The sequence below is a fragment of the Phalangium opilio genome, unplaced genomic scaffold, assembly GCF_054372755.1.
Source record: "Phalangium opilio isolate 3A_F unplaced genomic scaffold, DU_Popi_V2 ptg000079l_1, whole genome shotgun sequence".
In the NCBI taxonomy this organism is placed as follows: Eukaryota; Metazoa; Arthropoda; class Arachnida; order Opiliones; family Phalangiidae; genus Phalangium; species Phalangium opilio.
In genome coordinates, this window is record NW_028324187.1 from 2,557,056 (window position 1) to 2,584,825 (window position 27,770).

Here is a 27,770-nt window from a genome sequence, read left to right on the forward strand (position 1 = left end):
ACTTGTTACAGTCTACGGAATATCTTATCTTTAATGGTGTTATGTCTTAGAGAAAAATACACAAGTTTTCAAGATATTCAACGTTCGTTTAACATAAAAAACACACGTCTTTTCGACTTGAAATTCTTCATTTATTTCAAGCGAATATTTCCACTTCACAATTGCTTTTTTCATCGAGATTATCTGACTGCAATCTGGCCCGAATTGAAACTGCGAGATTTCCATTTTAGGGGGATGTGTGGTGTAGGAAAAAGACCAGTAATCGGAATTCCAATCGTTTGCAACGAGAAGCAGACTGCGGAATCGTTGCCCATAAATAAAATCCGCAGACTGAATAATGTTTTTTTTCCTTCTTCGTCTTTTTTCATCTTTCATTGACTTTCAATTTTCTCCGTAAAAAGATGAAGGAAATGGAAGAAAGAATTTGGGAACTCTGCGCACCGGGGAAATAAGGTATCGAAGGTTGATATACATTGTAAAATATGTAAATTTTGTTACACACGATTCTAAGAATAATTTTTTAAGGTTGTATAAACCAAGAATGTTTGGATAGTAGCTCTTATGAATGTTCATCGATTATACATAATATTTAAATCATTACACTCGACAGTGTGCTGGGAATGTGGGAGTGATTAGCACCTCGATCTTCGAAACTTTTTTATCTTTTCAGTACTTGCCCATTATTTCAAGACTTTTTTCTTAGTTTTGGGCCACGATTTTCAAAGATGTATACTAAATATTAATATAATCCGTTTAATTCTACGAAGAAAGGTTTCTGTTTCACATTTATGGCCACCGTTCTTCAAGATGGCAGCACATTTGAAAAACCTTTTTAGTATGTACAGGCTACAACTTAAAACTCGCATCCCAGTATAAATTCAGCTTGGTAGGTAAAGCGCTTTGGGCAGGGCGTGTATTCTTTCAATTCAATTAAAGTAGACTAGACAATTCTCACACGTTTGTGAAAGCACCTTTTGTCAGACTTTGATGCTCATTTTTCGAATTTAAATAACGCTAACTTCGTTGCAAATGCCATAAGTTTCATGTAGGCTTAACTGTAAATAACCTTTTGTAGAAATTGTGCGAAAACTTTTAGTTTGCCAAGCGTAATTATATTGAGCGAGAGGATGCCGGTAACAACGCCCCCACTAATTAGATTTAAAGATACACGCACGCACACACACACAACGTAGTTTCGATCCAACTAATGGACTGACCACTATAGTTATAGAGTCAACGGGTGAAAGTTGAAACTTCTCGGCAACAATATAGACAATTCCTTTAGTGGCACCGACAGTCTAAAAGCTTTCAGGGATCCGGAGATAGGTGTTCGTAAATATACCTCAAAGTTAATTAATAAACTGATAATTAGATTATATCAATGAAAATAGTCTCCGAGAGATCAGAATATAACTATAATTGGACAAATGGCTCTAGTATGCTCATAGCGGAAACCAACCTTTGACCCTATTTAAAGTGAGAGAGATAGAGAGAGTAACAGGGTCCCTGAGGCACCATAAAACTAATTAATCAAAGATTGATGTTAGTTGTGTACATAAAGTAAAAGCTTTCCAAGTTCTCGGCATGGAGATAGGCACTTGTCCTTGATTAAGAGGGTCGATGGGAAGCATCAGAAAGTTTCCAACGCCGCGTTCTCTTTTCTATATGCTAATTTAGGGATTGTGTATTTTAAAGGAAAGATGAATTGAGTTCTTTGAAGTAATTGCGTACTTTCCACGAAAATTTATCATTTCCCCATGCTTAAAGACATTGGAAAATCTCAAGCGTAATCCCTTGTTATTTAGGATTTAAAAAAATATTGGAATTATAAGAAATCTTAAAATTGTACCGGATGTTCAGTCAAACAGGTTAACGTGGGATTTTGGTTCAAGTCTTTAAGAATCTAAACGTCAAAAAGAGTGACCGGATATGACGTCATAAAATTGGGAAGCTACCGTTAACGTGAGGTGAAAATTAAAATGCCGTCTGCTATAGATTAACTTCAATAAAATACGTTAATCTGAACATAACCTTCAATATATATATTTAAGGATTCAAACTGAACTATAAAAATATTTTAGATTTTTTTATGATAGGTTTTAGTTACTTCTATACCTTCAACGATTTATCCTTTGTTTGAATTGTTTCTTGTCCCACTCCCACACCGATTTAAGTCTATAAAATCCTTCTCTTCTCCTTTGTTGTTCTCTCTCTCTCGGATATATGGAAATCGAACCGCTCAGTAACTAGCTAGTTCAGCTTTCAGGGTTTCGTTAGAATGCCCGCACCCATTTATTACCGAACCGAATCCGAAACCTAAGCCTTGGTCACCTTAATTTTGAAACTTAAAACGAAATGGATTCGTTAAGCTGTATAGTAGTTCATTGGGGATCTAGAGGTTTAGTAGATACGTTGGTAGACCCGCGACCCCCATCTAATTAATGCGAGGGGGGCCCAAATGAGCATTTTTACACCCCAAAACCGAGTTTTAAATAGGAGATAAGCTTTGGGACCTGCACACTGTACCAAGGCCCCGAAACGCGTCGTTGCCTAAATTGTCGCGTTGCGCAAATTTTCCCTTCGCCCTTGTTTCAGTTGAGACATTTTTTTTATCTTTTAGTTTGGCATCATTGCCGGCAATTTCCCCAAGAGATAAGAACGGTCATTTAAGGAAAAATTGGCGGATGTACACTTAATAAAAATATTCTTAAAACTGTATCGGCGCGTGGAATATGCAATAAGCGATTAAAGAAGATTGGGTCTCATTGGAATTCGATGATAATGGTGCGGTATTGGTCCAATGAAACTTCATTCCGCGGCAAACCCTTTATCTTCTAGGATTATTGCACAGGCCAATAAACGACAGGACATGAGTCGACTCGTATAGCATCCCTTCAATCAGATCAGTTCTTTCTTTAGCTCGAATCCCTTTGTAGGATTGCAGCGCTATCTAAGAGTAGCTTTCACCATTTTTTTTAAATTACATGCTTTATATTAAAAAATTAAATCATTTCAATATGAAGCTAAAATCTGAATGCTATTACAGTTCCAAACCTTTTTTATACGCCAGCGTCATGTCTTTATTTACAGACCTATTATTATGGTTACCAGAATGTTTTGAAACTATGAGATTACTTACAGAAGCCAATTACTTGAGGTAAAACACTCGTACCATCATTAGACAATGTTTACTTTAAGTATGAACTTCTGATGAGATAATTTGGACTGCGGTAACTCTTAATCGTGCGTTACGTCAATTTTTTTCGAAACGATCCTGGGTTCAATTCTAGCAATTGTTCAACCATTATTAGATTAGTTAGGTGGGTATTACGCTTTTCCGAGTATACAATTTCGTGTGGTCATTATTTCTAATGGGTTTGGTCATTAGCCAGAACAAAAAGTTTGAGAAAAGCTGATTTAATTCGTGTGGTATGGGAGCTAATAATAGCTATACCCATTTCCTTATGAAACCCTAAAATTTTCCCTCAAAACATTCCCGCTCTTTATCGGAATTCCTCTTTTTTTCTCCCCTTTTTGTAATAAAACAAAATACAAAATGGAGCAAGGTAAAATCGTAATTGAGCCTTCAATTACTAGGACAATTAAGATATGCTATTTAGTTTCGCATTGTGATTTTCATTACAGAGTTTTGGATACAGTTTAATTCCAGCTTTTGCTAGAGACTTACTGAGAGCTAGTTCGAGAACGACAAGCGAAAATTAATTGCACTAGGTTTTGCAGTACATCTTCCTATTTAGTCTGTACTAAGTCTTTGACAGCGCCTCACCAGGCGTCGTTTTACGAGAATCTGTGAAGTTTCACCTACGTCACTTCGTAGCAAGCTCTCAGTAACCAGTGACAAACTTATGGGACATATCTTATGATCCTATGTGTTTCAATTATCATCTCTGACAGTTGTTGACACTGCTTTTTATTGAAAACAATTCAAATTCTAGGACAAAGCGGCCCCGTTTTTATCAACGTTTACTTTTTTTCTAACTCAAGCGGTGATTCGAAATTGGTATCTGAGTTTATCAAAATGACGGAAAATGCGGCAACCCTTTTCTATTTTTTCATTTACTGAGAGAAAATAATTTATTTCTCAACGGATCAGATTAAAATCTCTTTCAATTCTTTTTTATTATTATTTTTTTAATAATTCTTTGTCGTTTCTCATTTTAATACAAAGAATCAGTGGCTGACGCTCGGAAATTAGAAATTGAAATCGATATTCAAGAGTTCATTGTCTTTTCATGCAAGAAATTAAATAGAAATGGGAGTGGATGAATTTAGTGCCCAGTATGATGTTTACCATCTCTGGCTTTCTCTCTAGATACAATGTGACGATATCTATGTCCTCTCTCAGAGACATTGCAAATCACTCTCATTTCTGCCTCACTTTATCTTACTTTTATTCCCTTTTGTTGCAACTGAATAATTCTAGCCAAAATTGCATGGGATTGAGATTGTTATTCCGTCGGAATTGATAAAAATTTTCTGAATAAATATTTAAGGATTAGATGATAATTTAAAGATAAAGTATAGAAATATGTATATACTTTCGTTGATGAGAATTTTCCGATCTCGTGTATCGATAAATATCGTTTATATCTCGATATTGATCGATATATTTATCGTTGTAGAAGCGAGAGGAGATTTTGAGATTGATTATTCTGCATGGTTAAGGGAACGTCACCAGAAACAATCCTCTCCAGCTTCTGTTTCTTACCCCTTAATTATTGCAGTGCGATCCAGTTACATCGTTATACTCCCTCACAATCCACCTGATTTACTAGATCCTTACTCGTGCGCACGTTTCTTCTTTAGGCCTTGGCTTTCTTCTAGGATTTGACTGATCAATCTTTAGTGTTCCACTAATATATAATTTAAATGTCCTTCTTTAAATAATTAAGACTAATGAGGTTACTGACTTTAATGGGAAGCGTATTATTCTTATGCGGTTTTTTTTCAGTAAATTATTTTAAAATAAACTGAACGTGCCGTGCTGTTTGTAAAGATTCAACCGTTCTATTTTCAGTTGAATCCAGTTAAGCATTTTGTAATCCCCTCGACTAATTTAAAAATTAAAAACGAAAAAAAAAAGAATCCCTTTTCCTGCAGCCATTAACCCCGACCAGTTGAAAACCTCTTTAAATAATTAAAATTAGCGAAAAAGGATGCATCCATTACCTTTTATCTTCACTTAAGATAAAGTCCAGCGCTACTTTATACATTTTATTAAAAAAAATAATAAAAAATAATGAATATTTTAAATTTAAATTATACCTTGCGTACGCGGTAGACCTATTATTGAAACAGAGAGTGGGAAAATCCCGCCAAGTGCTACTAATCGTTCAATAGTATTTTATACCCTAATACCATATGCGTGAATGCATCAGATGATAAAGGGTTAACTTCTGCAGGTTTCAGAAAGTAAACTTAATTAATAGTATCTTCTTTAATATTGTGGATTTTAAACGTTAATTTATACTTGTATTAGTAAAAGTCCGAGTCCAAACCTTAAAACTTAGAAAGCTGGAAATTTGCTGGCAGGTAAATCTTATGTAATCCGCGGCCATCTTGAAAAATGGCAACCAGAAATGTGAATAGCCTTCCTAATGGAGTAACGTTCGCGCTTCATCCGGTTTAACTAATATTTAGTACACAGAGACAAGAGAAAACGAAAAACTCCAAACTGCACGGACCTTTCCATTGAATAACGCTACTTTCTTATTATGTATTCATCCACTATAACTTTCCCTGCATAGTTTGCGACATTGTTAAACAAGTGCATATATCCAACACGTACACTGCTCAGTGCAAAACTCGTGAATTCTTATTATAGAAAATTATCCAAACGAGTTTGCGTTTAAAAAGCGATTTGCTATATTTGTATGTATAATCTCTCTGATCAAAATTTTTGTTACGTAGGGGTTTATTAAGTCTTTTGTTGCTCCTGGTTCGACCGTACGAGCTAAAAATACAAAGAGTTATTTAAAGGTATGGCCGCTATAATCAATTTGAAAGCCTTGGAAAATTCGGTTTGTCTAGCTCAGCCAGCTCGGAGCAACGGAATATAATGCGAGGTGCTATAAAAGAACTCGAAAGGCGAATGTGATGTCGCTCTTTTGAAGGAAAGCGCTCAGCCTCGTAATTACCGCGATATCTTTTTATCTATTTTCCCCCCGACAAAAGCGAGAAAAAGTTACGAAATGAACACTTTCAAATTCTTAACATTTTTCCCGGCATTCCTTAATCTTTTATACGCGATTTCTGATGTTTGCCCTTACTTTTATTTAAAATTGTCGAATTATTACGATCTTCTTTTGTCAAAATATATGTGACAATGATTATTGGACAAAAAACATTTTACACACAGTTTGGTCTACTACCATCATGGTCTATCTTTGCTCCTTTTTCTATATCGATTTGAATAATAGCTCAGTTAATACAAACATGTTATAATTTTGCACATTAAATGGACTAATAATTTTTATTTATTAATAATTACAGGGGTCCATGTAATTTAAGAAGTAGGAATGGAGAACGGTTAGCCTTTACTCATAGCCCACTATAGAGCCCCTGCTTGCAACACGTAACGAAAATTTTGAATTATCTTATCGGCTCACTTAAACTACGTTTTGATGACGTTGCTGACGGGGACGGCGAAAAATATGTAATTCCTTTTTACCTCCGTCGCTATGACCCGCCTCTTCTTTCATACCCCCCCCCCCCCGTCCCGGAGAAGGGGAACTTGCACTTTGACGCACGCCCACATTACTCTGTTCACCATTCCTGCTTCTCAAATTACATGGATCCCTGATAATAACAAATATAATAATAAATATTATAGTCTGCGATTTTAATATTTCTTAAAACAATAATTGAGAAGATAATTTGGAAATGAATAAAATAATCTGTAGGCTTAAATCATGAATAAATTCATGCTTAAATCCATTCCATCTTTTTTATACATGCCATATATATTTCATAAAAGGCAGGTGTGTTGAGGTATTTTATGGGGTACAATCTACAGTAATCTTAAATGATATATTACCTAATATACGAAACTTAAGAGCTTCCCTTGTTTAAAAAATTTATCCATGACTGTAGCGATAAATCAAACTGTGGAAAGCTATCTGAATAATTCAAGAAAGCCATTGTATTTTTTATTTTTTTTTTTTACTCTCCCTTGGCATTTTTATTTTTTTTTTGTAGCTCCATGTCTTACGTAGAGCGACGGAATCTGATTTTTTAATGCGTAGAAAGATGAATTTCTTAACATTTCTCGCCCAAGGGTTATTTTAGATGGAAAAGAAACCTTTAAGGGAAATTAGGAGCCTTTTAGCAACACATACACGGTGCCGTTTATTTCAATTTTAGTGGTGAAATTATATTCTTAACCTCAGAATAACAAATAAAGGTTCCCTTTAAATATTTCATGGAGTTTGAGTCAAGTTTGCTCCGGTTCGGTTCGGTTCGCGGTTGACTCAGTTGAGATGTTTATTTTACGATCTTCTATGTCAATACATGGGAGACCACTCTAGATTAAAATTTCACATGCATGGGCTTAACGTAGCGCAAAGCGTCATCGAGGGGTTAGACACTCGCGGTACATTTAGATGTACGTATAATCTTTAAAATTCAATATGATTACTCGTTGCTTGTTAAGGGATTCTGGGAGTGATTAGCCCCTCGAGCGTCACCTCGTTTCAAAACCAAAGCGAGCGAAACAGTGTAAAGGTCCCTGACTTTGATGAATAGCTAAGCCTTGGATTTTTAACACTTTTAGAAACCTAAGAAGGTCTATTCAAAGATTACGTCCGAAGTGAGCGATTTCTTCTTAGAAAACGTTTTAAATATTATATGCGCCGATATTGAAGGATGCTTTTCCCCAATCATTAATTTTAAGTGAAAGTTTATAAGTTACATTTTATCAAAATTTTTGTTAAAAAGTGTAAGTTTAGGTTAATATTGTCGTAAGTGAAGTATTAAGCATGATGTTTCTGAAAAGTCTGGCAAAAATAAATTAAGTGGGATGTTCTTTGGGTACACGATTTTGAGTCAAAAATGTAACTTCTATCTCATTTTACCACAAGGGACACTGTTTTACTTCGAGTTATGATTTGAGTGTTTTAGGGACGACCCCTTAATTAAATTAAAAATCATTGTCTTTCAGTTTCTTAATTAAATTTAAGGGGTCATCCGTTCAGCCCAAAACTCTCTGAACACCACGGGACAATCTGTTGAATCAGAATCTCTCTTGGCGAAACTGTATGGTCCTTATGTTTCTGTTTTCACCGAGATAGATTAATCGATTATTTATAAGTTTACCAGCGCCCCCCTCTTCACTCTTGATCTTACTTAATATGCGCTAATTAAGAACAAGGCTATTAATAACAGATTCTAATACTTCGTTAATATTCGAAAACTTTCTAATTAATTAGTAATATCGAGAAGGATTAATTATCGAGCACGAAAACAAATCGATATTATTATCGATTTACAAAGTTGCGTATAATGTTAATTTCCATTGATTTATTTTACTGTATTTTACACTGTAGACAATTGGAAGTATTCCTTATACTAATATTTAATGTATATTAACTTAAATTAACATAAACAGAAGTTAGATGGCGTTTACTTTTCCATCTTCATCCGAAACACATCCCAATTACGCTTTACTGAAATGAAAGTACGATCGAGATGCAGGTTTAATTTTTTAAATTAAATCGAATTGAATTAGAGAGATTAATTTGTATTTACTAAAATTAACTTGAAATTTATTCTAAATGGTGCTGAAGTTCGAGGATAGGTGGCACTGTTAAAGTTTACTTCTGGGTTCCAGTTCTGGTTTGAAATCGATTCTTGGATTTAGTCCAAAGACTAGAAAGAAAAAAATTCCTAAGTCAAGCAAGGCGTGCGATGTGTAGGTTGATGGATAATTTCAAGGGTAGTCAGACTATTTGATAGACAATCTCTATAATTTTCCCTTGAGATTTCAATTTAATTGAATGTGCTTTCTTTAGAATACGTAATGACATTAAGCACACAATGTTACAATTACAAAACAAACTTCAGTTTTGCCTAGCGTGTTTATATAATACTAGCTCTTAATCACGACTTTGCTCGTGTACATTTAGTACATAATAAGAGACAGGTATATAAGGGATAAAAAAGAATCGATTCGTATTTGATGCTTAAACATTTTATTAAAAGAATAATTGTAAATAAATTAAACCTAGGTCTTATTATAGGTTTATAACATATGTTCCATAGGTATGACACTACATATACTCGTTATGCTAGAGACTTACTGAGAGCTAGTTCGAGAACGACAAGCCAGAATTGACTACACTCGGTTAGTTTTGCAGTCCATCTTTCTATTTAGTCTGTACTAAGCCTTTGGCAGCGCCTCACCAGGCGTCGCTTTACTTCGAATCTATGACCTACGTAACTCCATGACAAGCTTTCAGTAACCAGTGACAAACTAATGGAATATATCTTACGAATGGAAAAACCCGGTTTTTTAACAAACAAAAGCTGATAATTCGGTTAAAAATTATTAAGTTTATATTACAATTATTGTTTGTTTGTTATAAAAACAGAGGTAGGTGTAGTTTCATAATGCGTCAAGAACGATTTGGTAAATTACCGCCTCATATCTCTACTGACGCAGCATGTAAAAATGAAGTCCATTATGCTTTGGGAAGAGCCACAAATGGTTGTTATTTTCTTTAAATGAGAGTAGGAAGAAAATAAGTCTCCGAAACCGCCTAGGAAGAAATTCTTTCGGAATGAAATTTAAAAAATTCTCGGTTAACATAAAAAAGAAGTGGTATATATCTCAGATCATCCTTCGGTCGGCATCGTTACAGTATGGTATAGTGTGAAGTGGATTCTGCAGCTCTCTTTACCCCCCCCCCCCCATCTCTCGCTCCGCTTCGTTTTGCTCCCAAACTTCCCAAAGGGATGCGATTTTCTTTTATTTGTAGTACGGTAGAGGGATTTTAAGAGGCTGGAGGATGGAGAAAAAAAAATCGTGACTAGAGGAGATGAAAAACAAGGAAAACTCTCTCTAAAGCGGAAGCCTTGGAGGAGTACTTTGGATTAAGGCCTCAAAGAACCCAATATGGTAGGACAATGCGATGTTGGGGTGCAATTTAGTTATTGTTTTGTGTCCATTATGAAATGTTAAAGAATTTTAAAAAACTAAATACAAAATTTCCGTTGAGTATGGATTTACATATTTTTCGAGATAGAGGTGTAACTGGAATTCAAGTAAATTACCATAAAAACGGCTTTTATCGTAAAAACGTGTGAATTACAAAGATTTGTTTCAGATCGTAAGGTTATTTCATCTCGAAAATGTTCCATTTTACAATTTATGATTAGAATGTTTTATGGCTGACCCCATTCTTTTAATTTCATTCTTAATTAATTTTAAGGGATCATCCGTAAAACACTCCTATCATAACTTCTAAAACGATGTTTCTAAGGGCAAAATTTCATGGAATATTTTCGACTCAAAATGACCCATAGAACCCACTTGTACTTCGAAACTTCGGTTCTGAGTTCAACCACCGTTTTGGATCACTATTTATATTACATGGTAATTAGTCTGATCTGTACAATACTAGGTTTAAAGTCTCTATTGCAGAACGTCTTTACACCACATATTTTAAACAATAATTTTATTGTTATCCATAGAAGCACTTCCACAAAATTTGAACATGGGTATCTGGACCTTCGCATTCCTTGAGACATAACCATGCACACAGGAGGTTTCCCAGGGAAATTTCCTCTTCCTCTACCATCACCAACTCCTCCTCTACCTTCCCTTAGCCAGCAAACCTCTAGACTCTATGAAGTTCAACCTGTTACTTCGATATTGTAGAGGAGTTCAGGGTACACGAGGGAACCAGAAGGGGTTAGGAAGGGGATCGAGGGATACGGAGCGACCCTAGTCAGGCAAAACCCCTATAGATTTTGTCGAGAGAGAGAGAACCTGTGCCAGAGGCTTAGTACAGACTCGCGAACCTACCACGGAAAGAAAACTTTATCAAGAAAACCTAAACCGAGTCTCCCCATTGGTAGAAGGAGCTCAGCTCGCATGGATAGTGCTTCCACTTTCCGAGTCCGTTTCAATACAATTTGCAATGAAACTAACGCTGAGACTTGTATTATTTTAAAACATTAGGGTTATACTTTAAATGAACAGGAAATGAAAATGGGACGGGGTCGTATGTTTTCACGCTCTCTTGGTGGCGCGAGCTGAGCTTTCAACACGTACGAAGTTATTTTGTGGTTTGGAGCCCCGTGGAATGCCTCGGGTTTAGTGCAAACTCCCTCTGATGTCCTCTCAGAGTCAAATCGATACAAGATCTGAAACACACGCAGCGCCGCTTACACTAACAGAAAATAGTCGCGGGATTCCGCTCATAAGACCATTCCCTCTAGTCTGCCCGTTCGGAATTATCCATAGACCATTTCGAAGCTAGCTATCATCATTCTTGAACCATTCCCCCTGTTTTTGAAACGCTCTACCCTTATTAAAGTTGCGCGTAACGTTGGAAAACACTGAAATGAAAATGCCCATCGACCATGTTCGACCAAAATACGAGTGAAGGCTGCTCCCCCTAGTTTGTCCATTCGGAATCAGCCATAGACCAATTCTAAATCGTACTTCCCTTACTTTTATCATTTCTTTGTTTTTAAACCTCTTGGATAAGATGTTAGAAATAAATTCGAACACGCTCAAATGCTGAACAGAAATACCCTATCAGCAAAACGGGAGCTGAGATCAGATCGAGGCGCGACCCAGTTTGTCCTACAGGCGATTCTTAGTTACCTTCCAGTCCTTTTAGTCTGTTGTACTTGGATTGTGGATAGGGAAGTACGTGCTGGGCGCCATCTCAAGAAACACGGAGCTAGTTGGCCCCTAGCCTGCTCGCGGTTACAGAAGCTAGATGTTTATAAAAGGCTTCACTGCGCGGCCGTCGAGTTTAGAGGGGTTTTCGGTTAGAGCAAGACTCCTCCATAACGTTCCAGGACTGATATTTACCATCTCGACGATTTTCGCGCCAGATTTTTTAGGGTTAGAAATAACTTTGATATAATAATTTCTTGAATTCTTGTATTTATTATCATTTCGGGCATCGACGAAGAGACGAAAGAAAACACATATCGATAATCACGCGCGTTTACGCGTGTTTGAAACTTTTTTAAAAATATTTCTTCGATGTTGAACTGAAAGATAAAAGAACCAGATTTTTATCTTTCTTTCTTTATCTTCTTTCCTTCTTTATCTTTGTTTTTACATAAACACGTAACAAAAGATTTAAAAAATCATGGGTGACGAAGCGGCCGCAGGCGGGGGTCGAATGAAAGAGGATTCGGAGGTAAGTTTAAACAAAAATAAAATCACCAAAAAAAAATTCCCTGATGTGAATTAAATATCCGCTGTTGCTCCCAATAGCTGTGGTTATAAATATTTTAATTTTCTAGTATTTGATTTAATCATTAATTTATTTGTCTCACGGATATAGTTTTCATCCGTTGGATAATTAGATTAATTGTTTAGATAATTATTACACATCCCGCCTTAATTATCTCAGCACCTTTTCTGTACCTGCACTTTTTTAATTGTGTTCTTGTGGTTTATAAAAAGGTTTTGCACAATATATATATACTACACTCGTGTGAGAGATTAAACCTCCCAACCCCATCCCTCAAAAAAACATGAGCATCTTACATTGACACCCGCCTGCGCCAAATTCGTCACTCGTATTTTTGCACACAGTGTTTTCTCTGAATTTTTGATAGTTTTTATCGTGCTTTTTGAAAATTGGAATTGAAGTTGGTTTTTTTTGTGAAATGTATAGTTTTTAAGCCTAATAGCATACGCCTACACGTAGAAATAATAATAGCACAAGTTTATAAGATATGTTCCATAAGTATGACACGCTCTATACTTCGTAATGCTAGAGACTTACAGCTCGAGAACAACAAGCGAAAATTGAAGTCCTACACTCGGTGGTTAATTTTACAGTCCATCTACTTCCTATTTAGTCTGTACTAAGCCTTTGACAGCGCCTCACCAGGCGTCGCTTTAAAAGAATCTATGACCTATCTCACTCTCTTCATGACAACCGGTGACAAACTTATGGTACATATCTTATTAACTTATGTTAATGGTGTAAAAAACTTACAGACACCGTTTTACTCAAACTTACAATAAGTCACGCTAAAACCTAATTTTTATACGTGTATGAAATATCAACTAACGTATACGCACCCTAAAGTGTGACGTCATGAACGGTATAACAATAGCTTACGTAAGAACAGGAGCATGTTATATGTTCAGTAAATCATTTCGGACAAAATCGTGTAGTGTTCGAATTTCTAGTAATCGTATTTTTCTTAAAAGAAAAACAACACCCAACTCTCTCGAGGGACGTTGAAACCATATTTAAAAGGGGGTGTAATGTAGGAGGGTAAAGTAAAAATCCAATATGTTTTGAACCCATATTTCTTTTCTCATAATGGTAAAGAAGTCTAGAGTCTTTGAAAACCTATTTTTGATATGTTCCCAATATCGATTTGAGAAGTTGGATTTCGCGATACAGGAGAGTAATTTCGAGGTATTATTAAAATGCGTGAAAAATAAATATGGACTATATATATTTAACACGTGTTTCCTTTTACCTGAGTTGAAAGTTTTATAACTTCCAAACGTGTTTATGTGTGTATACATGCACTCTGGGAATAACACCTTGTCCATCAAGACTTGCACTAGTGTAAATATTATTTCATAGTTAAAGGGGTAGTAGGTTCTAGCTACCATAATGTTTCTTTAGTTTTTAATTACTTGAAAATGTCAAAATTAATCCTGATGAGTTAGATTTCGATCTTTATTTCGTTCTTTGAAATAGAAACGAAAATGCTAAATGAAATAGGTATTTTGATTATTTGATGATGACATCGTAGCTACGTCACTTTTTTTTAGAATGGGAAAGATTCGTAGCTCGCGACTGGGTGTTTTCTAGAGATTCATCTATTAATTATTAGTAAGTTTCTCTAATTACGGGCGATGGCGTAATTAAAGCAATTAGCAAGAACACTACCTCGTATCTGTGTCGTTTTCTTTATTCAGGATGTCGAAAAAAAGATAAATTTAATTTTAAATTTTTAAGATGGAAACTTCTTAATTTTAAATGTTTCTATTCAATATTTAATGATCGATTTAATTGCTACTACCCCAGTAATGAAAGATGAAATGATATTAATAGATTCCAAGAAAAAGGGTGAAGTTATTTCACAAACTTTTCTATTTAAAGTCTGATATCAAATTGGGGACAGATACGGGGTCGAAAATGTAAAATTCTCTCTAAAATATATGCATTTTCACATTGTTTTTCGTCGAAATAATAAAAATTTGATGTAACGAAGCTGAAAAGTTTATTTTAAATTCTCTTTCACTTTGTAAGTTTAATTCCATAGGGGGAGGAGGGGTTAAGTGTAATATTAAATTATATAAATGTCATGGTTCAAGAAGCAAGCGCGTTCATGATGTTTGCGTCTGAACTGCGGTGCCTAGATATTTATTTAGTAGATGCGTGGGTTTCAAAAGTTTCAAATGGATAAATATGGGAGAGTCAATATATACTATATTTAATTTGGCGGTTTCGTTTTGAGAAACCAATCATAGTATATTAAATATATATTTGTTTATTTCTTGAACCATAATCGGTTGCGGTTTATACTATACTGTAGTGTGAGATTACGAAATGTTTAGGAGCTGTTACAGTTCATCTTCAAATTAATTAATAAAAATTATAAGAAAGGTTTTGATATATTATTTCAGATATCTATGGACTAATTTATTCCGGGTTCCTACCTAGTTTAGGTCCAAAAGAGAGTTTAAATTGGGAGGGATATCAGCTCCTCAAAGGAGCTATTTATTAATTCACTAAGATCCATGCAACGCTATAGCCCAAAAGTTTTAAAAGTTTCGAAACTAGGTAGTGGATGGCGTAGCAATTCATTATTCATAAGGTAATTGATTAAATTCACTTTCTCAAGCGAAAGAAATTAAGCCAGATTAAAATTAGATCGGTGTACTTACACCGAATATTTCCTTGGAAATATGTTAAAAATTGTTCCGGTTGGGACTGACTTTAAAATTTTCAGTAGATAATTAAAGGTAACCTACGAAATTTTACCTCCTTTGAACAGAATACCTTTATTACATAAAAAATATAAATGACTCTACATTTATATTCGAATGGCTTAAAACCTTTTCATTTCAACTTTGTTGAATTATTAAAAATATACGCCCGGTAGATTTAAACGAATAAAAGAAGGAATGAGAGAATTTTTGGAAAAATTTGGAAATAGTGTTTTCTTCCTTTTATGCAAATTTAAAATAACAGTTCTTTCTATTCTAATATTAGAGAGCTTAGGCTTAGAATAGGAATTTGCATTTTATATATCTTCAGTCTGTAAATTTTTCTTTTTATTCATGAATGAAAGAGAAAGTTGGGACTTTTAAATCTAATTAAAAACATTGTCGCGATAATTTTTGGCCGTATAATCTCGCTTTGTTGTGTTAGAAGAAATATTTAGACCGTAGAAATAATATTTAATTTTATTATTTTTTTTTGGCCCTTACCAAATATTAAATTTAAAATATCACTAGACTAGGCTAACATCTTTTTTTGGTTTTTAACGTTAAACGGAGCGTGCGTCGCTTACTAGCTATTTAAGTAACTCAATCCATCATAAAATCTTGGAACGTCCCCAATAATCTCTGTAGGCCTAAAATTCGACAGATTAAATTTGGTAATCATTTTGGATGTATTTTATCAGTTTTTTCTCATGATAATATCATTAATATATCAATAAGTTACCTAAGCAGCTTTAGAAAAAGTGAAAGTTCAGGTAAATTGACCTAATTTAGGGATGTTTACGTAAATATCAACAAAGAGTGCAAGACAGCATTAATTTTCATAAAATTCACAAATGAATTTATTGATTAAATCATTCAAATCTTCATTCTTAAATCATTTAAAATTCATGTTCTAGATGAAATAGTTAAGTTCTATTAATTTACCTTTTATATTCATCAATCTTTTAATTTTCAAAGATAGATTTTATTGCCAACTCTTTTTCATTAATTGAATCATTCAAATCTTCATTCTTAAAATTATTTAAACTATCTCTTCATGAATGTTCTAGATGGAATAATTAATTATTATTAATTTACCTTTTTTCGTATTTACCAATCTTTATTTATCATAGATATATCAATTTTATTTGCCAAGCAATAGTCGCTATTGCTATTATTAAACAAAGGAGTTTGCTAATTTTCATAACGAGATAAAGCTAGGCATTTTCTCCCACCTTATCCCCCTAGTGGCACCAAAAGTAAGTTATAATGACTCGTAACTCGATTAGTGGGGAATTTCATTGCCTGGCTTAATTACTCATCAGTGAGGGCGTAATAAACCTAGAGGAACTGAGCCCTGAACGGACTGATGACCCTTACTGTACCACAGCTGCATGGCCGTGTTAAGCCCCAGGGCCAAAAAGATAATCAAACAGAGCTTCTGCGAAAATTCTCTACTTTTGACAAATGATGACAGCTAATTTTGACTTCCTAGATTAATTTGAATTCAAAGATATTTAGGTCTAAAAATAACTTATTTCTTGCGTTCCTCTAAAACCCCATGTAGATGTCGTCGCAGTAACGTGGGTTCCTAGAGATTGGAACACTTCTAAAGGGTCAGTTACGTTCTTGTGGATTATAATATATACAAATATGTATAATATAAATTGTAATTATTACCCCAAACGGTGAAATTTAAATTGACCTCAAGCCGTTTAAAATCTTAGCAGACAAACCCTAGATATAAATTAGTTGACCGTAAACATCCAGAAGGGAATGGTGTCCAGTTTTCAAAAAGGTGAAAGAGTTAGGCAAATATTTCCTTGAAGAATTTTAGGAATTAGCTATTAGGATATCACTACGCTGTAAATGTGAACGTACCAAGGGTTAGATAGGTCTGTTTTCCCGCGCTTTAAGCGTGAAAGAAAGTCACCCCGCGGTTTTTGCTGATACGAAAATGATCGTTTATTCTTTCCTGTTAATATGTATAAAAAATTGGAAAGTTGCTATCGCCGAAGAGTGGTGTAGCGCCAAAACTATGGTGGAGTAATATTTAATGTAAATGCCAGTAAAGATGAAAGTAGTTTATACATTCTCGAGATGGGACGAAGAAGATAGTGTGTCGGGTAAAATCGGCTATATACTGTGTATTTTAGTTTGCGCCGACATCAATCAATAAAGACAGAGTCCAGAGTTAACCGGAACTGGAGGGAAAGCTTTTCTTGAGCGGGAACTAGCTGTCACTGGATTTCTTCCACCCGCATTCCAAAAGCAACCCTTTTTCGTCTCTTCTCTTGGCTATCATAAACGTCTAACGGCGTAACGATTGTGAAGGCGCTAAAACCTCTCTACCCCAGTACCCGATAAAAGAATCTAACCAGCCAAAACACAAAGGGAAAACTATATCCTTTGCCTCTCCTAGAGTCCTTCCAACGAAGGAACAAACGCGTTGTGGCTCATCTTTTCGAGACTCGAGAAAAGATGGAAAGGTTTTTTTTTTATTTTTAGCTTTTTTTGAAGGGAGAAAACGCGCTAAGAAATGACAAGGCTTGGATCGAGAATTTCGTGGATGAGGCTATAGTAGTTGTCTTTAATTAATGTGTGTTATAATTAGTTGAGCACTCATTCTTATTGGTAACTAGTAGAAAACGTTGAGAATAACGTTGCAAATGGATGTACACATCATGAATGGTACAACCAAGAAACGCAGCGTAAACATTAACAAACAATCAAATATGTTTATTAATTTATTTTTTAATCTATGTCGTAAATTACATAGATGCAATTTAAGTAGTCGTTTAAATTTTTGAGGGCGTATAAACTTAAGGCCACATGATAAGTCAATACTGAAGAAATAGCATGCTTTTATAATTTATAGTTTAAAAAATATTAAATCGTTGAAATAAGCTGCTATATTGACATATATTTAAATAAAAATTCCATCATATCTAAAATACTTGACGCGTAACAAATTACCTAGATTTACAGTACTTTTAGTAACATGGAATCTCATCGTATGACTCAATCATTTCTTGTATGCTTTTATATTAATAAACTGGCTTTACGCGTATTATAATGACTCGACGCAGTTTCACAGTCTTCCACGAAAGGGAAGCCATTGTAGTCGAGGAAAGGGTCGCGCAGGCTGCAGCTCTGCCCTTAATGACATTTAGTATGTACATAATACCTATTCCTGGGAATAGCAGCGGAGGACGTAGGAGTGTAAGCATTAGCCTCTTGAATTACACGTTAATCCTTTTAGACACAATGCCAGGAAGAAGCCAACGGGAGGAAGCGCTCTGAACCTAATTTATATTGTCTCTAGGTATAGTGTAAGCTTGCATTGGAATGACAACCTTAGTACACCAGCCTGCGAAAGATTCCTCCTAAAGAATCTGACCTCCTATACGCTCTATAGCAGAGACTGCAGTTCATTTTAATTAACTCTAATGAGTATATATATACTGATCAATACGTGGAACTTTACACCGTTCTTACATCTCTTATAAGACATGTAGTATCAGACTTGCGCATTTGGTTTTTTTTTTGGAGGGGATTAGTGAGTTTTTTTTTTAGATTTAGGTATATTGGCTTCAAAATTAACCTTTCAGTCTTGAAGTGCCCTGCAATTAGATTTAATGTTTCAGATAAAGATGTGTTTTTGGCTAAATATGAAATACAGGGTGTTTTTGATAATTCTGCCATGAATTAGGGTCAATTTGAGCGGAAATGGGGTCTACAACGATGGACTTCCAAACAATTTTTGGCCCCTATAACAAGATTGTTGATGCTTTGATCTATGGATAAGTTAAGAAGCTATCCTGATAAAATACATTTTAAATTTGTAATCATAATAGACTGCATTTCGATTTATGTCATGCGCAATGAAGGTTTTGAGAAACACATAAAATTTTATGTACCGCTAAAAGCAGAGATAAATTGCATTTTTAAATAGAAATATACAACCTAAATTTCATTTTACTCTTGAAAACAAACACGTGTGATATATTTCATCTATTTTTAGATTTTATCGAAATAAAAATAAATAAATAATAGGAGTAATTTCCATAACCATAACATAAGGTGAAATATTGAAAATTTTCGCGCCTTTTATTTTGAGGGAATTTTAATGAAAAGATAACTTTTCCATAATGGCTCCGTAAGAGTATACAATTGTTTTCCAACCTAAATTGTTTTCTATAGATACGGCGAAAACTGTTTGTCTTTCCTAGCTCTCTCTCTCTCTCTCTCTCTCTCTCTCTCTCTCTCTCTCTCTCTCTCTCTCTCTCTAAAACAACTTAAGAGTTAAGCCAAAACCTCGCATCTTTACAGGCGATATTATATAAGATTTAATGCCTTTAAGCAGTGAAGGAATGATAAAAATATACCTGAGAATAGGGGATGAGTTCAGAAACTTTGGCATCATTCGTCTCGAGCCGGGAGTATTTTCAACATTATCATTTGACCTCAGGCTGAATTGAATAGCATCGTATATTCCCCCTTGATTTTAGTGTCAACTAAGGTGTGATACTCTAAAATAGTCTCCAATATTTTATCAGGATTCTTTACGCCTAGATGCGAAAGTTACTTCGCCTTAAGGTTTCATCCATATATCGATTTGATACCTAGTTCATCTCATATGGATATTACAGCGGAAGTAATGTCTAAACTACATTTAAATATAACAGTTTTTCCACTGTAATTTCTGCAAGGTATGGATTAGATATAAATTCCGAAGCGTCCAGCATTCGTTGTCCTGTATGGAGAAGATAGCATCTTTTCCATCTATACTCAGTTGGAATTTTCACTATAGCTAAGGTATTTTTATAATCGCGTTTACCCGATTTAATACAGCAAACTATGTCTGGTACTGAACCGTATCGGACTGCAAACGTAGTTTACTCTACTTAACGGGTTTTTTACATTAATAACGCGCTTTTGGGTATAGAGCAAGGTCTGATTCGTGCGCGACAAGGGTTGAAGTACGCGGTATGCTTTTCAATATACTAGTATAGGAGTAGACCACTAAAATTGGTGCAATATCCGCGCGTTAAGAGTCTATGGGTTAAGGCCCTGAGTGCTCAGTATACTCGGAAAATGATCTTACTCTGATCTATTTTTGGCTTAAACGGTTGCATTACCTCGTCTATATATACGCAATTTCTTTCATTTTGCCTTTCTTTTTTTCTTTTTTCTTATTACCGCGCCTGTATAAGGGCCAACCCACTCGGAAAATAAGTTAAGGCAATTGAAAAAATTGTTTCTTTTTTGGGGTTCTGGATCTGGCACTGTCACTGTTCATTTGGGGGAACGTTTCGCAGAGAAATTCCCTCGCAAATGGTTCGGTGTACACGCAGTTTTGTTTTCAATCTTGGGCCCCAGACTCTTGCCTGACCAAACTCCTTTACCTTATGAGGTTAGAGCAAAAACTCGATTTAGTTTGTTTTTCTCTTGCATTTTTTGATCATTGGATAAGTTGGGATCAATAACGACGATTACGAACCTATCATTACTAATATTTTGATATTTTTGTCAATAAAATATAATCGAGAACAGACAAAAGTATGCGTGGCACGTGCATTGGTAAAGGTAACTCAGAATGTCTGCTCAAACTAAATGACTTCGTAATTTTGAAGACGCGTAAGAAAATAGTATTTATTACTTATTGGTAATATAAAACGTGAACAGTGAATAATCACGAAGTGTTTCTTGTACCTTATAGACCTTTATAATTAACTTTTTCATCTATTTATTGTTTAATTTCTTCAAACCTAATAAGATTATCTAACAAAACAACATATAATCTAAATAATTCGATCATGGCAACTCTGTGCTATTGAATGTATTAGATCTTATCTAAAAATACCACTACTGCCATTTATTGACTTTTTTTCCCCCATTTATTTTTCTATAGCCTCGTTTAAACAGCTATTTTCAATTATTAATCAAATGTTTCTTATTGAGTACGGTAGAAATGTAAACGTTTCCATGATAAGTTGGTACTGAACCGAATACAAGGAACAAGCAAAATCCAATGTACCATTGGTTAAACATTAAGACAAGCTTTTAACGTCAGTACAAGCATATTTGAAATTTCTTCAGCCTTAAACGTAGAATGGCGTGATTTCTAGTTAATTTTCTTAAGGCTTTCTTATGGTCTAGGCAGCCATTAATTGTAGATTTGACGGCGCCCTGGGTTCGCTGTTGTTTCTGCGAATGCGCTGTAACTTTTGCATTTGTAACTAGCCATCCGGTAAATTTATGGAATTTCCCGGGGCCTACTTCGCGCTTTACTTGTTCTTCTATACAGTGAGTTTATAATAATTGTAAATTTCTCAATCAATACCGAAAATACTCGAGCAAGTCTAGTTAGTTTCATAATTGATATTTGAGAATTAATATTTTGTTTCGTTTCAAAGTCCTCCCTCGTGATGTTTGTTGCATCCTTAGAAATGAATAACATTTTGATAAAACAATCTCATCATAATGATAAAATTGCACACTTTTTAAGACGGCTAAAATACTATATTTTGGCCTTGACCGCATTGGCTGAAACCCAGGAAGGAAAACCTTAACAAAGGGTTTTAACTTTAGTAACGAGTCGTTTAAGGTTTTTATCGTTCTTAAAGCGAAACCAAGGCTTAACTTTCCTGAGCTGGAAAAATGAAAATCGCTCAGTGAAAGTCAGGTTTAAATAATAATTCAACAAGCTTCCCTCTTTTGGGTTCATCCGAGCTTAAAATTGCCTTTCTCGTAACAACGGCAGCGATTTAGCGAAGTAACGTTTTAAATTATCCGAGAATATGGCATGCACCACCAAGATTTCACCTCTTTCGCACCCCCCTTATAATAGCTAAGACTTGGTTGGCATCCAGAATGATTAAAAGACTACCCAACGATTTGTTTATCGTGTTCAAAATCGATGGGCTATAGTTTTGGCAGATTTATTTTAACGGGGATAAGTTTTGAAAGACGCTTTGACGCGATGAGAGACGGGTGTGTAACGTAAAGGGCGGACGAAAGTCAGGAAATGAGAGAAGAAAACCACTTAAAATCTTTGCGAAAGAGTCTTAGTTACAATCTACCTTTAAGCATCTTCAGCTTTTCTTAGTTGAGGGCCGAGACTAAAACCCGAAGGCGTTTGTTTAACTTTTAAAATGCTCGGGTGCGATATTATCCTGTCAGAAATCTCGTCACAAAGTTTACGAAAGATAAAGGTTTTATAGAAAAGATAAAAATATGAGAGTCAAGTGAGAAAATCTCTAGTAAGAATCTCACTCATTTAAAATTTATAATGTTCGCCTACACTTTTAGTCTATGACCTAGATCCCTTGTACCAATCAAGAATTGTTTCTTAAGACCTAGCTTCCAAGGGGAATTTTACCAAAATAAATGAATTTTCCACGGGAACGTAGACATTCTGTAGACGATTTCATTGTCGATAAATAAGAATCACAATCCTGTCCACACGTTTTTTGAAAGGCATTGTAAAAAACCCAAGGTAATGATCAGATCATTCGAATTTAGGATTATTGGAATTTTGATGAGATGAGCCATAAGCCTCGCGTGTTTTACATCTTAACGTGAGCTTTCCCTGAAAATATAATGAACACCCATGAAACTGCCCAATAATATTGAACTGGTGTGATTTAAGAAGTAAGAGTGTCTACTTCAAAATGAATTGAGAATAATTCTGATTGGTGAATCTGAAAAAGAGCCTGGATTTCAACACTTTTGGTAGAAATTTTTAAATTCCTTTTTATATTTTCTAACCCTTGTTCGTTCATGGTTGGAGCGCGGCTTTAGACTTAATCTCTTTGGCAGCGCAAAAAGTGCGGCCCCGTATAGCGCGGTTAAGCCACGAATCTTTGATGTCCTGCTTTTCCAAGATACCATTTTTCCTTTTCACCAAATTCCCTGTACCTGGGCACGTCAAAATATACGGTGTATTTTTATAGTACCCAACTCTATCGTTCTCCCCGCTACAAAATAACTCCGCTTTTTCCCCCATTCCATGGTTGGGTTTTAACCTTTTATTTTTATTCCATCCTCTTGAACCTTTTGCTTCATCTATACCTGTACCTGAAGGAAAACATCCACTCAGGCAGAACCCGGAACCCTTAAACTCGCCCTGATATAGGTCTGTCCAATTTTAATTTGTATTCTTACTAAGTAATTAACTATTGATATTACATTTAAAATTAAATCTCACCGTTTAATTGCCTTAAATAATTAACGCGTTATCTCTTACTGAAATCCATTGCTAAACAACGTGTTTTGTTTTTCAATAAATTGCGGTTTAATTTAATCAAGTTTTATCTTTGTATGAAAGAAAAAAATTACACTTCACATTATCGTTTATCTCTTACGATTAAAGCTCGCTATAATGATAAAAACTTTAATTTTCGCTTTGAAAACGAATTTTCACCCTCCGTATGTCGTTAAGAACATTAGTCGAAGGCGAGACCAGTGCCAAAGTGCCTGCACAGGGTCATTCCATATAATAATTTCGTGGTTATCTTAAATGATCGTAAGGTTATAGCTAAGAAGACAGCAGCAGGCAAGGGGGGCTTTTGCGCAAATCAATAACCTCGTTTCCGGGAACAATGTAAGCTTGTGTCGAGGAAGGAAGTTAAGGTCCCGGACTCCGGAGAACGGGTGACTGTTCCGTTTATGGTCTACAGCTATTGTCGTGTTCTCATTTAGCCCTTCTTGTACTCTCAATTATAATTAGTCACATCACACAATTCGTATATACTTTGAAAGTGTCTTACGCGATTCTGCAAACGACAGAGATGCTATGCATGTATATAGAGAGAAACCATTAAGAAATGAAGGATGTCCGGACAATAAGTATATTTTAGAAAGAGCCTCTCATTTAGAAGAACTTTTGAGAGCGCATAGAGCTAGTATTTAATGTCTTCAAACTTTATAAATTGGAAGAAAGTCATTGTTGGAAATTTTGAATATAAATAAAAGACGTTAATTCTGTCAGTTGACTAACTATTAATTTAGCGAGAAATTTCCTGATTTCCGGAAAATAGTAGTTGCGTTAAAGTATTTTAATCAAAATTAAACATTTTAAATTCAATCTAATCCTGATTAAATTGAAATTAATCTCATAAAGAGTGCATAATTAACGTTAAACACGGAATTAATCTGTAGCCACTGTTTTACCCAGGCAACAACAATACATTGTTACTTTGGTTCTATATACCGTGAATACTTATCCCAAAGGTTTAGGAAAAGCAAACCGAAGGGTCCAATAAAGATAAAGTATATAGGACTCTCGTTGGACGTATGGTTCTTCGAGATCAGATTCTGTCGTCATGGCTCCTCCATTTATGGGCTAAATGTTCTTTCCCTTATCAGACAGGATAGGGAGGAAAGATGGTCCCGTGGAAAAAATATCTGACTTGGGTCTAGGAGGAGCAGAAGAGAGAGGAAAACGTTAGAAACAAGAAAGAAATAGAATGGGAAGAGCGAGGAACCAAAAATTATGGAGACCAAAGAGTCCAAAAGAAAAGAAAAAAAATATAAAATAGATTGACACTTTGTAACCCGGATTCGCAGCTGCTTCAAAGACGGCCCGGCCCGCATCTCTGTAGACAAACGGGGGTATACTTTTTTCCCTTGCCTAAAAATACGTTAAGAAACGTCGATTTACGATATACTATGATATAATCGGATGTTCATACCCTAAAGTACGAAGAAAATTTTCCTTTTTAAAATCCCTGGCTTGCTAGATGAAGACTTTCACAGAGAGAAATCTGAGGAAAGTTCTTGTATGTAAATAGAATGCTTTTAGCAAAGGGCTTGAACGTATTTACTTCCGGATTATGTACTTTTCATGGTATGTGAGGTAGAATGAAGTTTAAAGAAAACTCAAGTATCTCTTAGCTATCAATCGTTTAAGATTTACGACGTTATTGAAGTTAGGATCAACGATCGACTGATGGCAAGACCTAGTTTAAGGTTGAATGGATCTTGACGCTGACCATCTTTTCCCATAATCCCCTTTGAGGACGGTTAGGATCCATTTTAAGACTTTTTTAGAAACATAAGTCTATAAACGTCGAAACACAAAATTTGTTAAAGCGATAAACTTTTTAGGATCTTCGACTTTTTAAGATTTTTTTATCTGTCTCTTTATATTAACGTTGTCAAAGCGTAAAATATTTAAATTGGCAACACCAGCAGCCAGCAGCGCGTTTGATCTTTGGCCCGCGCTTCTATTTTTAGGCGGGAACATGTAGTGACAGAATCTAACGTTGGTAGGGTTGAAAACATGTCACACGACAAGATTTAATGGCGACGTTTTCTAATGTTATTAAATTTACACCTTATCAACATTGATGCTGTCATATGGGTGTGAATTTTAATTTAAAATTAACCGGAGAGGAACCGTTAGATATTTATACTGTTGGCAGGAGACCAAGGGTTAGACTTTCTCTAGGTTTGTGGGTTTAGAAACGATTGATTTAGTTTTTACGAGTCCAAGCTTAAAGAATGAAAACAAAGCGTTTGTGTTCTGTTTTTCAATGTCCCTTTTAAAACAGTTTATATCAAAATAGATAGCATTGTACGTTTTTCTCGAGATAAAAATACATTCTAAAAATGATTTACAAGCCACGTTGGGTACCCGGGGAGTCCCGGGCATATAAAGAAAAGTGGGCTAATATCTGGAGAATAGCCTGAATAGTCGAACGAGCGGAGAAGCGACGCAGTCCCTTTTGGCACATGAGAAATGATCACGTTCTGCGGAGCGGCGGAAGAACCGAGGCCTAGAACATAGGCCTTGGCTATAGAGCTTACGAGGGAAAATGAGGAATGAGTCTATACAATAACCCTGAAGAATCCCGAGCCCCGCGCTCTTCCACTCGTCTTAAAAGACATACAACAGCCAGGACCCTTATGTGTAAATGCGCCCTAGATGTCGAAGTCGGTGTAAAATCCTCCTTATCGCTCGGGAGAATGAGGAGTGACCACTATAAGCGGAAGGGTGTGTATAGCAAATTGGAACACCGTGACGTGAATGATTCTTAACTAGTCATCCATTTTCTAGAACAAAAACATCACCGTCCTGAAGGAAGGAACTATATTGTTATCTATTAAAAATGCCAGACAACGGTTTTATTTAATTTCGAACTAACCTAGCACCAGTTCTTCCAAGTGATAGAAGGTACCTAATAATTAGTCGTTAGGGCGTCAGGTTTTGTACTTCACCATTTTGTTTTTCCCCAAAAGTACCACATGTACTTCAGAGAGTTACGTAAAAAACTCTAGGAGTAAAGTTTGAATTGGCTCTCTTGAAAAACCGAACCCATTGTACTTAAGTCGATAATAAGGGTAATTGGAACTTTACCGTGCAACCCCCTCGTGTAAGTCAGGATAGTTGCTTGCCATCTTGCTTAACAACGAAAGAAATAATAAACCATCAGGCAAAATACGCCTTAGGACCGTACAGAGTCTACCCCATCTCCCTCGCCATGTACCCGCGCTTAGCTGATGATGTTCCGTGTATCAGGAAACCTTTGGAGAGTTTTCTGGAGCAATTCGAGCGTGCTTTGAACGATAAACGCTTCGGCTTTAAGACACTCCATCCGGTGGAGTCTGCAGGAGATTCGAACTATAGGTGCGGCTACGTCGATGAGAAACGAAAATCTTTTCGTCCAAGTGCATTGAAGAGAGAATAAAAAAAATTCCTAGGATCGACTGGATAGGATAGTAGGAGAGTTAGTAGGGTTTTGTCCTCCTTTTTTTTTCTGCGCCTTTTTTCTGCATGGATTGGTCGCTCGCAGCGAGGAAATTTTCTTTTGCCTGTTAAACGCGGCGTTGATAGCTCCCCTTATCCCCTCTTTTCTGTCGTTGAGATAGCCAAGATCCCGTTAGCAAAAATCATTGGGACCAAAGACCACAACAAGGTCGGCAAGTAGCGATAAAACTCAAGGCGGGATACAAAATATGGACACTGAAAGGAATGTTTTGAGTTATTTACCACTTTGCGAGAGATGTTGCTGCGTAAATGATTGATTTTGAGACATTTTAATTGCATAACTTAATTAATTCTTTAAGTACCATCAGGCCAATAAACCCGAAAGTTCAATTAATAATTTGTCCTGTGAAAAATATCGATAGACGCGATTATAGTATGATCGATTATTTCTATCTTTACTTTTGGGCATTGGCGAGTATTTGGACCCTTTTCTCTTTCATATTATCGATTCTGGTTCGTTGGTTGGTTTAGATATCGGCTGTAGACCTTGCGGTTCGCTTAACAAGCCAAGCCAATTCCGCTTCTACGAGCAAACCTTGTACATACTGATAGTGGACTTTACTCGGACAGAAATCAAACCGTTCATTTAGAATATATATATATATATAGGTATACGTTCTTCGTTAGTTAAGCCTTTGGCTATATACGTAAAATTTCTTTCTCTTTTCAAAAAAAGTCGTTGATTTTTAGATAAATCACAATCGAATGATCGATTTTTAGAACTTCTTTTAGTCAAAAAGATAGATTAGTTTTTTTAGGTAACAATTTTTCTTGATACGCGTCGTAAATTTTTAATATTTTAATTACATCTGGACTACGCTGTTA

The 27,770-nt window shown here is 35.5% G+C and overlaps 1 protein-coding gene across 6 annotated transcripts in view; it reads left to right on the top strand.

Annotated features, from left to right (window-relative positions):
- LOC149654168 (prolyl endopeptidase FAP-like) overlaps positions 1-27,770 on the top strand; it is a 182,928-nt gene that overhangs the window by 130,462 nt on the left and 24,696 nt on the right. The window contains exon 1 of one of the 6 annotated variants that reach the window (XM_089845573.1): positions 11,995-12,401. The exons of the other annotated variants lie outside the window; for them this stretch is intronic. Within the exon in view, the coding sequence (XP_089701699.1) occupies positions 12,351-12,401 (51 nt within the window). The 5' untranslated portion in view covers positions 11,995-12,350. Of the gene's footprint in view, positions 1-11,994; positions 12,402-27,770 lie in introns of those variants that run through there. 6 annotated transcript variants of the gene reach the window in all.